Genomic DNA, 14,328 nt, shown 5'->3' with positions numbered 1-14,328 from the left:
ACTTTTTTTTAATGTTATAAAATAGTCTTGAGCAATAGTTTGCCAGGCTTTCTGAAGGTCTTTCCAAGTTAGGCACTTAACACTTCCATCCATCCATCTTCTTCTGCTGCATATCCGGGGCCGGGTCACAGGGGCAGCAGCCTAAGTAGACGAGCCCAGACCTCCCTTTACCTGGCCACCTGCTTTAGCTTGGGAACACTAAAGGGGCTACCCAAAGCTCATGACCATAGGTGAGGGTAGGGACATAGATCGACCAGAGGGGACCATGGCCTCAGATTTGGAGATACTAATTCTCATTCCCAGCGCTTCACACTCAGCTGCGACTGTTCCAGTGCGAGTTGGAACTTAATACTGATCTATGAATTATTCAAGCTTAAAAAAGGCACCTAACTCTTGGGAAGAACCAGTGTTGTGCCTACACACAAAGAGAAGACGGTGTCGCTACTAGAATTTTATTAAATTACTGATTTTTGTCTTTTCATCATGCAAACATTCCTTTAGCTCAGTCCATAATCGGTGGCCTTAGACTTCCTAATGCCAGGTGTCTGTGTTAATAATTCTTCCTTATTAACACAAACTGCTCTCGTCTTGCCTTTCTCTTGTGCGTGTCATGTGGTGAATATAAGCACTCCAAACAGCACCATGACAACGTTTCTCTCTTTAAATAGATTAAGGAACTTAAGGACCATTTGATGTAAAGTGGTCATTAAACTGAGTCTATTAACAAGATTCCTGTGGGTCAGGTCTGAAATGAAAATCAAAGAAAATGAATCCATATTTTTAGACATTTTTCTGTGGTTATAAGATCTGGATACAGTGTGTTTAAGACTGAAGAAAAATATTTTCTAATGAGATGAACGTTTTGCCATTTTTAAATCTGTTTAATGGTTTAATTCATTCTCTCAGTGTTGTTCCTTTGTATTCATCATCTCTTTATTCAACTATTAAAAAGGTCTTTAAAAGCACTGAAAATTGTAAAAGAACCCTGTAGTAAAGACAGCAGCCCTTTTTTGTTACCATTTCTGGTGATTTCAGTGCCATAAAATCAAAGAGTTTTGCTGAAGTTGTGGCACTTGTCACTATTTAATGTCAGGGGGGTTGGGAAGCGCATCTTTAACCGGAAGGTCGCCGGTTCGTTCCCCGGGCTCTCTGTCCTGGTCGTTGTGTCCTTGGGCAAGACACTTCACCTACCTCCTACTGGTGTTGGCCAGAGGGGCCGATGGCACGATATGGCAGCCTCGCTTCTGTCAGTCTGCCCCAGGGCAGCTGTGGCTACAACTGTAGCTTGCCTCCACCAGTGTGTGAATGAATAGTGGAATTGTAAAGCACTTTGGGTGCCTTGAAAAGCGCTATATAAATGCAATCCATTATTATTATTATTAAACCCCGTATTTGACAAACTTAAGTTCACTAAAGACCTCTAAATTTCAGTGTACTGATACAGCTGGCTCATGATATGAGATAGGTAGACAAATAAAAGCTCCAAGATTTACTGGCCACCTGGAAAATAGTGGTTAGGACATTGGAGATGAATCTCAGCTTGAAAAACCAAGAAGATGTGCTGAAGACATTATACTGCCTGAAAACTCTCACTTTACTCAAATGTTTGTACCTTGATCACATCGTCCCACACAAGCGTCTAACCGTTCTTGTACAAAAGATGTTGATGAAAAGCTTATAAAAAACCCTCATTGAGAAGCCAGTCCGCTAAGACGAAGAAAAGCAGGTGGCTGCGTTTTGAATCACACATTAATATTCTGCCCTGTCGCTGTGATTTGCACACGCTGTGTCTGTAAGTTGAAAACACAGTTTTCAAGTGCGTGGACACGGCTGCTTTGTGTCTTATCTGCACTGTAGCAAGAATCAGTCACGCATTTCATGCTGCGTGACTTTGTTGTTTTCTGAAAATATGAGACATTAGTCAACCTCAAAACATATTCTTTTAATTTTGGCATGTCTTTAAGATTTGGAGAACTATAAAAGTAAAAAAAACAACTTTGAAAAAGAATCTTGGTTTTCTTTATTCAACCAGAGGGTACAGAGCAGGAACCTTTTGTGGAGCTGGATTTCAAGTTAAATAAGCTGTTCTGTTAAACAGATCTGACAGCTCTGTTCTCCTCCTCAGACCCTCTTCAGTATGTACCGCTCAGGTTCCCAGGACAGCGAACAATGTGCATGTGTATGTGTCCAAGGTTAAACAAAAGAGGGTCTTGGGCTAAACTTTGAAAGACAATAAAATAACATCCATGTCAATGATAGATATCAAAGTGGAGGCTTCTGGGAACAGCTGATGGACCACTCAGCAAAGCTCCCCTGCTGTGAAGCTTCACCAAGCCTGCAAGATGAAGGCGACTGCACGTGTGTGTTTGATGAGACTGAGTGTTGGCATTCTAACAACTCATTCTTAATGAGAAGGATCATGAAGTGAAGCCCCACAGATACTACATGCGAGGATGAGAGATGGTGTGTATTTTTTCTAATGGGGACAGCCTGTAGTGCTTTTCAATCATTTAAGCGCTCAGAGACACCTTTTAATGTTCACCATTCCCACCGTGTAGGAAATGTAACCTTGACACAGACAGAGACACAAACCCAGAACCATCACAAAGTTAAAAAAAGTGACTTTTTTGTGACACGCTAAATTCCTCAATGACCTTGGAAACATTTTTTTCTGACTGAAAGAGAATCTAACAGGAGAGAGGTGCGGGTTTTTTTTTTTCTAATTAGTGCCGTGACACCTGGGCGCTTACCGTAGCCGTGCGATCTCTTCATGTGATGCTTCATGTTGCTTTTCTGGGTGAATCTGATGTTGCACACCTCACACTTGAATGGCTTCTTTCCAGTGTGTTTGACCATGTGGACCTGCAGAGCGCTCTTCTGGTTGAAGGCCTTGTCACACTGAGTGCACTTGAAAGGCCGCTCACCTGCAGTAACACACAGGCCCACAGTTTATTAGCATCAACAGATGCTAACCCAATATGTTCAAAAACTCACACATACTGTGTCTATTCTTAGTAAAGATTCTCCTCTGACTCACAAACAGCTGAACAAAACGCTCCCATTGATGGATAATGACATAAGCATTTTATTCCTGTAAATAAGCAGCTGTGAAGTGAACTGCATTGTGCACAAACTGCTTTCACAAGCTATGTTATTAACAAAAGTGTACTACAATCTGAGTAGGAAACAAAAGCCACACAAATCCTGACATGTTTCCTCTTGTGAGTAATTTTCTAGGTGTCAAAACTAAACTGCCATAACCCGCTGCGTCCTTGATGAGGGTGCTGAAAGGTCACTGTTACTGTAGGAGTGTGCATTTACAGGTGGTGATTTTCTGGTTTTATTAAGGAGAGATGATGAACCTAAAGCAAGTGTTTTTAATGCTGCAGTCTCCTGCAGTTCAGTTACTGGGATCTAAAATGCAGACCCTTCAGTACGCCAGATGTAAGAAAACTCTTCACGTATTAATGCCGTGTCCTGCTGAGACAAACAAATCAGCATCCAACTGAACTGAAGCAGCTGGATGCTATTGTGATAATGGCCATGTAAAGAAATCATATTCTTTTTCCCCTCAAGACACAATTTATTTACATCTTCTGACACACAGGCAAAGCAGCTATGCCTACATTGTTTATGCTTAAGCTACAACTCTTTGCACTAACTTGCTAAAGAAACAGCTCCTATTCATAAGAAATTCAGGGCTACACAACCAGAGTCACTTCTCCTCAAACATTTTTCATTTCAGGGCCTGTCACGTCTGTTAAGCTAGGCATGAAATAACAAGCAGTGACAAATGTCAGTCATAAACTGGGAGCAAAAGGGAAGTGGAACATTTCTGGGGGGGGTTTCTGCTAAAAGATAAAGCGTAACATACCCCGCAGCACAAAATTGTGAGATAACCCAGCAGAGAGAGATCCAGTCAGAATTGCTCATTCAAATGAGTCCAGTGAAATGGCAACAAGCCAATAAAACTTTAGGTACAATGAAAGATAGGACAGAAATATGGTTTTTAATGTGCTTATAAACTTTGCATAAGTTTATGAATTAGTTAGCCTGAAAGGGGAAGACTGTAGCTGCTTAATATGACACACACTGCTTGAAATCACATTTTTTTCAATAATCATATTATTAGTCTCAACAAAGGAGTTAATGTACGAGGGTAATCCCAAAAGTAAGGTCTCCTATTGTTTTAGAAATACAAACAACCGTGTATTTATGACGGGCGACGGGCGACGTGTGGACGTGCGGTGTCGTGGAGAATGCTTACGCCAGGGGTGTCAAACTCAAATACACAGTGGGCCAAAATTCAAAACTGGAACAAAGTCGCGGGCTAACATTAATATTTATTGAAAAAAAAAAATCTTCCTCCAGATATAAGAATGAATCTTTTCTTATGGACTCAAATAGGTTTTGCTGGAAAACTGAATATGGAACAAGCAAAGCTTAATACTAAACAATATATATATTAGTTGTATAATACCAGTAGGCCAGCTCTAATAGTAATTTGGTGTGGCTTCGCGGGCCAAATGTAATTAGGCTGCGAGCCAAATTTGGCCTGCGGGCCAGAGTTTGACACCTATGACTTATGGCAAAGTTACAGTCTCAATGTTATTCTTTATTTTTTCTCAGTATCTTCTTGAGGGACAGAATGTGTATATGTGTACGTGATATTAAATGAATGTTTAAGTGCAGGTTATTGTACAGACTCAGCACAGAGCATCAAAGAGTTGATTTGTAGTGTGTCACATCAGTGTGGTGGCAGCTGTCCTGGCAGCCATTTTTGGAATTCCATAAGATACTATGATTCATATCAGTATGTCACACATAAACACATTGTATTGAATGACACAAAAACAGAATCTTATGAGAATTATAAGATTCTGCTAACATTCTGTCCACATTTGATAACCTGCTTAGTGATGTGAAATCATCATCAATGTGTGTGGGCAAAACAGAAGCAACTTTGGATTTCTAACTACAAATCCATTCTCTCTTGTTTCTTTTTGTCTTTATCCCACTCTAAAAGTTGGATGTAACAGTGAGACCAAATTCACAACCCAATAGAAACAGATCCAGGTACATTTACAGCAATATTCAAACTGAATACAGGCTGCTGGCCATTGACATGTAGTATCCTTTTGACTTGAAGTCACCTGGAACTGTAGCTGTGCTGTAAACAAATAATGAAGCACAGTTTGACCAGAATAAGAACTAGAATCTTTAACACACTAAGATAATAAAATACACAAGCTATTTGGCTGGTAACTGGCAATAAGCCAGAGGACTAATGGGCCCAGAAGGCCCAAATGAAACTAGTAATGTCCAGACATCTAGCCTATATTACTTAATATTCATTAACCTATTTAAAAAGCACTTTTGCTCTGTTTCAGGTAAAGTGTAAATCTGCACCTCTGATTTGTGTGATTACATTTTCTCTTTGTCTTTTTCTGCTGCAGCAGCCAAAGTCTGATTTATTAATGACAAACCAGTGGTAGAAGCATCATAACATCAAGAAAACTGGACAGTTAAAGGATTTTTTTTTCTTTTTACATAAAAAAGAAAAAAAAAGTTTGATGATCTGAAATGTTTAAGTGTGACAAACATACAAATAAATAGGAAAACGCTTTATCACACCATTGTCATATAAAAGACTTACTTCCTTCATTCTGTTCATTGACCCCATTGTGGACCACTAAAATTTTGTTTACTATGTAGTATATACCTTATTTACTTTATTTATTAAATTTTGGGTTTGTTTTGTTTTTTTTGCCCTACATTATACAACATCAAAATAGCGTTGTCAAAAATGACAATAGCGTTGGCATTTTTGTTATTTGTGTTTTGTAATCTTTATAAAAACCTAGAAAAAAAACACCTCTTAATCTTTGGTATATGGCGAGGCGCTGTGGACATCCAAGTTTGTGATTGTGTAGATTTTTCAAATCAATACCATGATTGCATCTTCTGAAAATCTCTGTGAAGCTTAAATCTCAGTGACCTTGACTTCAAGGTCAGAGGTCAACTTTTCTGAAAATCGGAGGAATTTCACATTTCTAACACAGGTATGTCTACTAGGAGGCTGAAGGGTAGCACTATATATTTATAAACAATCAAAAACAACAATTTAGTTCCAATTTGTATGGAATTTATTTCTGTAAACATGGTGTTTTAGGTCGGATTAAAGGACTGATGTGATGGTAAGGTGTCCGCTGCTCTGCTTTGAATATTGGTAGGCTTTTTTCTTTCTTTTTTTTTAATTTTCACAAGAATTGCTAGTTCCCCTAGAGTTTTGGCCACCCCAGCAATCAGAAGATTCCCTATGAGCAAGCATTTAGCGACAGTGGGAAGGAAAAACTCCCTTTAAAAAGGAAGAAACCTTCGACAGAACCAGGCTCAGGAAGGGACAGTCATCTGCCGCGACTGGTTGGGGTGGGGGGAGTGAAAATTAAAAGAAAAAAAAAAAACCCAAAGTGATAATTATAGGAGCAGCTTAATTAATGTTTCCAGTGTAATTTGCTGTTAATATCCTTTTCCAACCCCAGTTTGTATTTTTATCACTTTTGTCCAGGGTGGAAGATGCCATGCTGGAGATTGACTCTGTATGGTTTTTCAATGTTGATACTTGGGAACCTGTTGGAGAGGCCAGGGTTGAAAAAGGGATGCCGGAGAACCTGAGAGGGTGTTATCCGCTGATGTGCATCCAAGGCCAACATCTCTTTAATTAGGCTGACAAACAAACGTTGGCCATCTTCTGGTCCTCGTCTAAACATCATTATTTGTTCGAGGTCATCCAGACGCGTCAGTTTTATGTATCTTGTCTCCAAAGATTCATATCCTGTCTCGTATTTAAATTGTTGGGCGGTCTTAAATGTCCAGCGTTGTTGGTTGTAGTTGTAGTTGTCTTTTGTGAAATAGTCTTCAGTGTACACGCCAGGATCGAGAACATGATCTGGTGGCTGACCCTGAGTCTCTATGATGAATTTCAAAACATCATAATATTTTTTTCCAGGGTAGAGTGGCACCCCTGTAACAAGCTCAACAGCCACCAGCCCCAGAGACCACATGTCACATGCTTCGTTATAAGGAAGGCCAAGCATAACCTCAGGTGCACTATAACCAACTGTCCCCACACGGTCACCAGGCATCACTGCAGACGCAGGACATGCGAGGCCAAAGTCTATAAGTCTGACTTTGACTGGAGACTCATAGCGATTTACAACCATGATGTTTCCAGGTTTGAGGTCCGCGTGCACTATTCCCAAAGAACCCAGGTGGGACAGAGCATTTGTGAGTTGACCTAAAATTGGCCTGACTTCGCTTATGGGGAGACGCCGGTTATTCGGGTCCCCTATGTAGTCCCACAGGCATTGATCAAGGAGTTCAAATTTCAGGCAAACTCGCTCTCTGTCAAGGAAAAAGCCGTTCCATTTAACAATGTTGGCGGCATCTGGATCCAACCTTCGCAGCTGCTCCAGGATGAAAATTTCCTTTTTTGCCTGTTGCAGAATATCAGTGCGGTTCTTGTTCACCTTAATAGCCACAGCTTGGTTGGTTTTGGTATCACAGCATTCTGCTACAATACCAAAGCCCCCTTCTCCGAGGAAAGCCTCTACCTTGTAGTGGTTTCCCAAAATGCTCCCTTCAACTATTTCAAGCTCATCTGAGCTGAAGGATGGGCTGGCTGATGTGTGGACGAATACTTGCTGAGAAAATTCAACCGAGTTTTGAAAACTGCAGTTGATTTTCTCTGATCTCTTGCATTTCAAGTTTGAAGGGTGCTGAAAGACCACCGAGTTTTGTGGTCTTTCAGCACTCATGTCAATGCAAGGGGAACTCTTAGGGTTGAAAAAGGGATGCCGGAGAACCTCCGACGGTGTTATGCGCTGGTTTGCATCCAAGGCCAACATCTGTTTAATTAAGCTTACAAACAAACGTTGGCCATTTTCAGGTCCTCTTCTAAACATCATTACTTGTTCGAGGTCATCGAGACGCGTCAGTTTTATGTATCTTGTCTCCAGGGACTCATATCCTGTCTCGTACTGAAACTGTTGGTCAGTCTTAAATGTCCAGCGCTGTTGGTTGTCGTTGTCTTCAATGAAATAGTCTTCAGTGTACACGCCAGAGTCTAGGACATGATCTGGTAGCTGACCCTGAGTCTCTATGATGAATTTCAAAACATCATAGTCTTCATTTCCAGGGTAGAGTGGCACCCCTGTAACAAGCTCCACAGCCACCGGCCCCAGAGACCACATGTCACTTGCTTCATTGTAAGGAAGGCCAAGCATAACTTCAGGTGCACTATAACCAACTGTCCCCACACGTTCACCAGGCATCACTGCAGACGCAGGACATGCGAGGCCAAAGTCTATAAGTTTGACTTTGATGGGAGACTCATGGCGGTTTACAACCATGATGTTTCCAGGTTTGAGGTCAGCGTGCACTATTCCCACAGAACCCAGGTGGGACAGAGCATTTGTGAGCTGACCTAAAATTGGCCTGACTTCGCTTATGGGGAGACCCTGGTTTTTCCGGTCCCCTATATAGTCCCACAGGCATTGATCAAGGAGTTCGAACTTTAAGCAAACCCGCTCTCCGTCGTGGAAAACGCCGTTCCATTTAACAATGTTGGCGGCATCTGGATCCAACCTTCTCAGCTGCTCCAGGATGAAAAGTTCCAGTTTTGCTTGTTGCAGGATATCAGGGTCGCTCTTGTTGACTTTAATAGCCACAGCTCGGTTGGTCATGGTATCACGACATTTGGCTACAATACCAAAGCCCCCTTCTCCAAGGAAAGCCTCTACCTTGTAGTGGTTTCCCAAAATGCTCCCTTTAACTATTCCAAGCTCATTTGAGCGGAAGGATGGGTTAGCTGACATGGTGAAATGTGTCGGCTTGGTCAGTGTTTGCTAAGTAACGCGAAATTCTCTCAAAACTCTCCAAAAGGGTTTGCTTACTGTCAGGTCAAGGTCCGTTGAGCAGCAAAGTTTAACAGAGCAAAGCTCCTATTTAAGGGTTTTTTCTCTCAGCAAGATGATGACATCACAAGGGATCAAAGGCATTCTACTTTGGATCAAAGGCATTCTATTTTTGATCAATGGCATTCTATTTTTTCAGTTGAAACACTGAAAAAAAACAGTGTTTCAACAGGGCAGGCTGGCGCCCTGTGGGAGGCAGAGGTGATAGGGTAAGGATGCAGAGGATAAGAAAAGATCTTATCTGTCAGCTGATCAGCGAGCAACCGCAGAATCACAGGTGTAGCTTGGCAGGGGATGGAGAGTGAAGACAAAATCAACAATGACTTATGGCAGGGGTGTCAAACTCAAATACACAGTGGGCCAAAATCGCGGGCTAACATTAATATTTATTGAAAAAAAAAAAAAATCTTCCTCCAGATATAAGAATGAATCTTTTCTTATGGACTCAAATAAGTTTTGCTGGAAAACTGAATAAGGAACAAGCAAAGCTTAATACTAAACAATATATATATTAGCTGTATAATACCAGTAGGCCAGCTCTAATAGTAATTTGGTATGGCTTCGCGGGCCAAATGTAATTAGGCTGCGGGCCAAATTTGGCCCGCGGGCCAGAGTTTGACACCTATGGCTTACGCCCTTGCTCAGTATTCCTGTTCTCCAGTTCTGAAATGCCCGTCTGAGTTTTTCCAGTGTTTCACAGTACCTGTCAGCATTTATTGTGGCCCCACAGCATAAAGTCAACCAACATTACCCCCTTTCGGTCCCAAAACACAGTTGCGCACTGTGCGTAAGCATTCTCCACGACACCGCATGTCCACACGTTGCCTGTCAAACTGTCGCTCTCCACCCACCCTACAATCCGGACTTCGCACCCAGTGACTACAACATGTTCCCAAGGTTGAAAGAACATTTGTCCGGAAGGCGATTCTGCGGCAGTGGCAGCAAGCGGGTATGACATGGGTATTATAAAACTGTCACAGCGTTTAAAAATCGACCAAAATGGCGATTATGTCAAAAAATAAATAAGTCTTCAAGCTTTGAAATGATGTTAATATTAAAGAAAATACACGGTCGTTTGTATTTCTAAAACAACAGGAGACCTTACTCTTTCCTCTTATCTACCACCCCTCCTCTGAACATGTCCAAACCATCTCAGCCTTTTACATCTACTGTCAGATTAGGGTTTGGGATTTTAAACTATAATGAACGACAGTGTTTTGTCACCTGTGTGCGTTCGATTGTGTCTCTCCAGCTGACTGCGCTTGGCGAAGGCTTTTACGCAGGAGGAACAACTGAAGACTCTGGGCTTCTGGGAGCTGGGTGACGGGCCCGGCTGGTGCACTCGTTTATGTTCCTGCAGATAAAATGAGTTTACAGTTACAGTCTAACTCTGTCCTCAGCAGACAGGCGCTCACAGCATCAGTGCGAAAAACCTGCACAAATGTTTGTATTTCATCATTTGTATTTGTATTCCTCAAAGAAATTAGCAGCATCCATTGACCTTGTCACAGAGAATTAGGGCTGCTTTGACAACAGAAGGAGATTACACCCAGTATTAATATGCTCATCTCAGTAAATGTTTATTAAGATCAGTGTTGATCAGGAGTACTGAGCTCAATGACATAAATCTATGTAAGGTAGTCATCATTTCTGAATTACTGAAAATATATTACCTCTCAAATTTCTGTGCTCCACGTTCTATTTATATATTACTATTATCAGACAACATTTTAAGCTAGTTTTAGTACCGTGATAGTGCTTTTTTTGTATTATCAGGGAAATCTAACACTACTTATGCTAACACTTTGTACTCAGTTGTCCAAGTAACCAACACTGACCAGCTATTACATCCTAGCTGTACAAATGCTAAACTCTAATGAAGTAGAAGTCAATAGTGCAGCCCTCTGAATATTCATACATGTAGCAAATGAAATTCGAGGCTATCACGATACTGGGTTGCAAGTACACTACATTGCTGATATGAAAAATAATGTTTGGAGGAACATTTTGTTCACTGTGGCTCTAACAGTTAAGCAGTGACACTTTTATTCTGTGACTATCCAGTATCATAGCAACAAAAGTAAAAGAGCTGACAAAAAACACACTATGGTGTACACTGAATAACTGATAGGGTGATTTTGTTACATCTGGCCTGAGCTAGGTTAGTCAGTCTCCCATTTCTACACTGTAAGCTATCCTGGCTGTAGATTTATCTCTGATGTACACACAAAAGACACCTCCTTAACTTTTGGCAAAAAAGGCAGTGAGTTATTATATATTAATTGAGGTAAATATTCTATTGCAGCTTAAAAAGCTCCAGTGATTTATGACAGTGGACTACTGTACAATTGTACCACATTATTAATGTATCTGTATTCCTGATATTTCTGGAGGAATTTGCTTTGAAGCAAAAACGGATTGGGTATTCTGTAAGTGTGCAGTTAATTTTTTCAGTATATTATGAAGCTGAAGCTTTTGGATGTCTGGCTGTAATTAAAAAAGCCAAATCATTATCTGGGGTCCAACAGGAAAAATGAAAAATAACTGCAGGACTAATTCAGTCTTTTAACCCTCTGGGGTCCAGGGTATAATTGGCCGTTTTTGACTACTTGATACTACTTGATTTTACCTCTATATTTCACCTTTAAAATATGTTTTTCTAGCCTTGTTTGGTATCGTTATTTTCAGCACAACCTCAAATATCTGAAATTAGAGTTATTTTTTCATTTTGGTATACTATATTAGCACAGTTGATCTAAATTCAGACAAAAAATTCAAAATCCGAGTAGAAAAAAGTTATATTTTTTACTGTAAAACCCACAAACATGTTTAACGAATCATTTTCATAACTTGAAATGCAAATAGAAATTGTACATTTCTAAAAATTATGCACAAGTTTTGCAAACAACAAAGTTATATGGTACTATTTACCTAAAAATGCAGCCAAGGCCTCAGGCGTTTTTTATATAACCATTTAAATCTATTTACAGAACAATCAGGTGTGCTGCATCAAATAAGAAGGCACACAAATTATTTGTGCCAGTCCAAAAAATGTAGTTTGTGTTCACTATAAGACAGAGGAGAACACCAAAGGCCTAAACCCTGCAGGTCTGACAGCAGGAGGTGCATGAGTCCAGTTTTCCATGTGGGAACAGCGTTTACACTGGAATCTGCCTTTGACGGCTTTTTTAGAGCAAATATGAAATTCAGCAGTCTAACTGACACACAATACAAGACAATAACTACACAACAAACTAACTACAGCCTCCAAACACGCTAAACGTCACTAATGTCTCACATATGAAAACTCTCTCTCTCTGTCTTTCGCTCGCCCGCTTTCCGTCTCAGGTGTCACTCCTAATAACTTCCCCTTCTCCCTAAACAACCAAATGTCACATGTTGCCTTATCATTTTTTTGATTGGCTGACATGGTAAACTCTAACACCAATAGGGAAGGGGTGTTTTTTCTTTTTCTTTTTTAACTCGCAAGCGGAGAGTGTTTGCTAGCGCTGTCTGTAGAAAACGCCATTTTCATGGCGTGTATTTTATATCATAACTCTGGATTTATGTGGCCCATCGACACAATTCAAAAACTGGTATAAAGTTTGAAGTCCGCACTTTCGACCCAAGTTGAAATGGAGACTCTGACGTGCTGCATCTTGTAGCTGTGTCGTCTTAAATTGGTCATGTGATTTTGACGGGCCGGCGTGTCCGGTGACCCCAGAGGGTTAAAAAAGCCATCAACATCCAACTTCTGGTTGTAGACTAATAAAGAGTCTCAGGGATGTGGAAAGACCTCGGCCGCTCTCTGTGTGACAGCAATTAATCTCCACCGCACGACATTCATGGGAGACAGTTACTGTTCAACGCATTGGGGCACATTTACAGAAAAAAAAGGGCTTTCACTTTGTGGAGAAGAAACATGAAAAATAGCAGAAAGAGGGCTTGAGTACAGAGCTGTGTCTTCCTTCTCCCTGGCACTTGAAGATTTACCCATACACAGGCTGTGCTTTATTGAGTTTTTTTGATGCATTAAAATGTGAAGCTACTTGCAGTCTTCAAATCTATAACTTTCACACCTAAGGTAGAAGCACTGACTAATAAAAATAAAATAAAAAAACAAACCGTGCCATGCAAGTTGACATACTGCTTTAATAAAACCTAAAGAGGGTCATTTATCATTTCTATGTCTTTATATATAAAGCAGGGTTTTTTTTCCCTGTATTCCAATAGCTGGATGATTTAGATAAATGCTCTTAGCAGCTTAGATTTAAAACAATTTTTCAACAGGCTGTGTCTGTATAAGTTCTTACTTTCAGGTGTGTAGCTCGCTTGAAGGCCTTTCTACAGAGGCTGCAGACATGACAGCGGTCCTTGCCGTGAGCCTGTCTGCAGTGACGTCGCAGTGTATTGGCATTCTGGCACACTTGATTACAATAGAAACACTGATTTCGGTTATCAGTATCCACCTGGAGCTCTTTCCCACCCTTATCAGTGGAAATCTGAAGCACGCACAAAGACAAAGAGTTTACAATGCATTATGGTGATGGTATAAACATCAACTGACAGGCACTCTTTGAACTCTTCCCCTGGATTTGTGAAGCAAACAAAACAAATATACTTACAGTATATCCATTGTCTGTTGCTCCATTTGCGGACTGGGACTGGTGGCTAACCAGTATGACCTGCTGGCCTGTGGTCCCTGGCTGTCCTGTTAGGCCAGAATCATTCAGTACTGCAGGGAAAGTCTGACCCTAAAAACCAAAACATACATTGAAAAAGCGCTTCATGACATAACTCATGTCTGACACATTTCGATTGTCATGTTAAATTAGTAATAATGCAAAATAGCAGCTACTACATTCTGTAAATTGTGCTGGACATTTGCCATTTTAATTGCATTACCTATATGTATTGGTTTTTTTATACCTGTGTATTGAGGTTTAAGGTGACGCCATCCAGCATGCCTTGAGCATCTGCAAGGGTTAGTGTGACACTGCCATCACTGGCCACAGCTCCTGGTGACATCACTAGGCTCTGGGAGGCAGCAGTGTGAGACAGGGTGGTGCTTGGTGGCAGACTGGTGACTGACAGGAGAGAGTGGTTAAAAGGTTAATACCCAGCTGGTTTATGCCACCAGCAACTGTGCGCGAAATTCAGACATACAAAGAAACTGTGTTTAAATGAACATTATCCTCTTAGACACAACAGACCTGGATGCCATAAAAAGGCTCATTTTTCACTTCTCCACAAAACCTGTTTCAATATTAGTGTCTCCATTGGTGTAGTGAAAAATGTTCTTGGCAAATGAAGGGTCACTGGTTCAATTACAGACAAATATCCCCTTTGGGGT

At 40.8% G+C, this 14,328-nt stretch overlaps 1 protein-coding gene across 1 annotated transcript in view; it reads right to left on the bottom strand.

Annotated features, from left to right (window-relative positions):
* Positions 1-14,328, bottom strand: part of LOC146507959 (zinc finger protein 236) — a 57,250-nt gene that overhangs the window by 5,205 nt on the left and 37,717 nt on the right. The window contains exons 27-31 of the mRNA XM_085176544.1: positions 13,905-14,062; positions 13,601-13,729; positions 13,289-13,477; positions 10,200-10,329; positions 2,751-2,924 (exon numbers count right to left, since the gene is read on the bottom strand). Coding sequence (XP_085032670.1) covers positions 2,751-2,924; positions 10,200-10,329; positions 13,289-13,477; positions 13,601-13,729; positions 13,905-14,062 — 780 coding nt within the window. The remainder of the gene's footprint in view (positions 1-2,750; positions 2,925-10,199; positions 10,330-13,288; positions 13,478-13,600; positions 13,730-13,904; positions 14,063-14,328) is intronic.

Source organism: Neolamprologus multifasciatus, chromosome 11, assembly GCF_963576455.1.
Source record: "Neolamprologus multifasciatus chromosome 11, fNeoMul1.2, whole genome shotgun sequence".
Lineage (NCBI taxonomy): Eukaryota > Metazoa > Chordata > Actinopteri > Cichliformes > Cichlidae > Neolamprologus > Neolamprologus multifasciatus.
The sequence above is the reverse complement of the archived record's forward strand: the minus strand, read 5'-3'. Positions and strand labels throughout refer to the sequence as shown.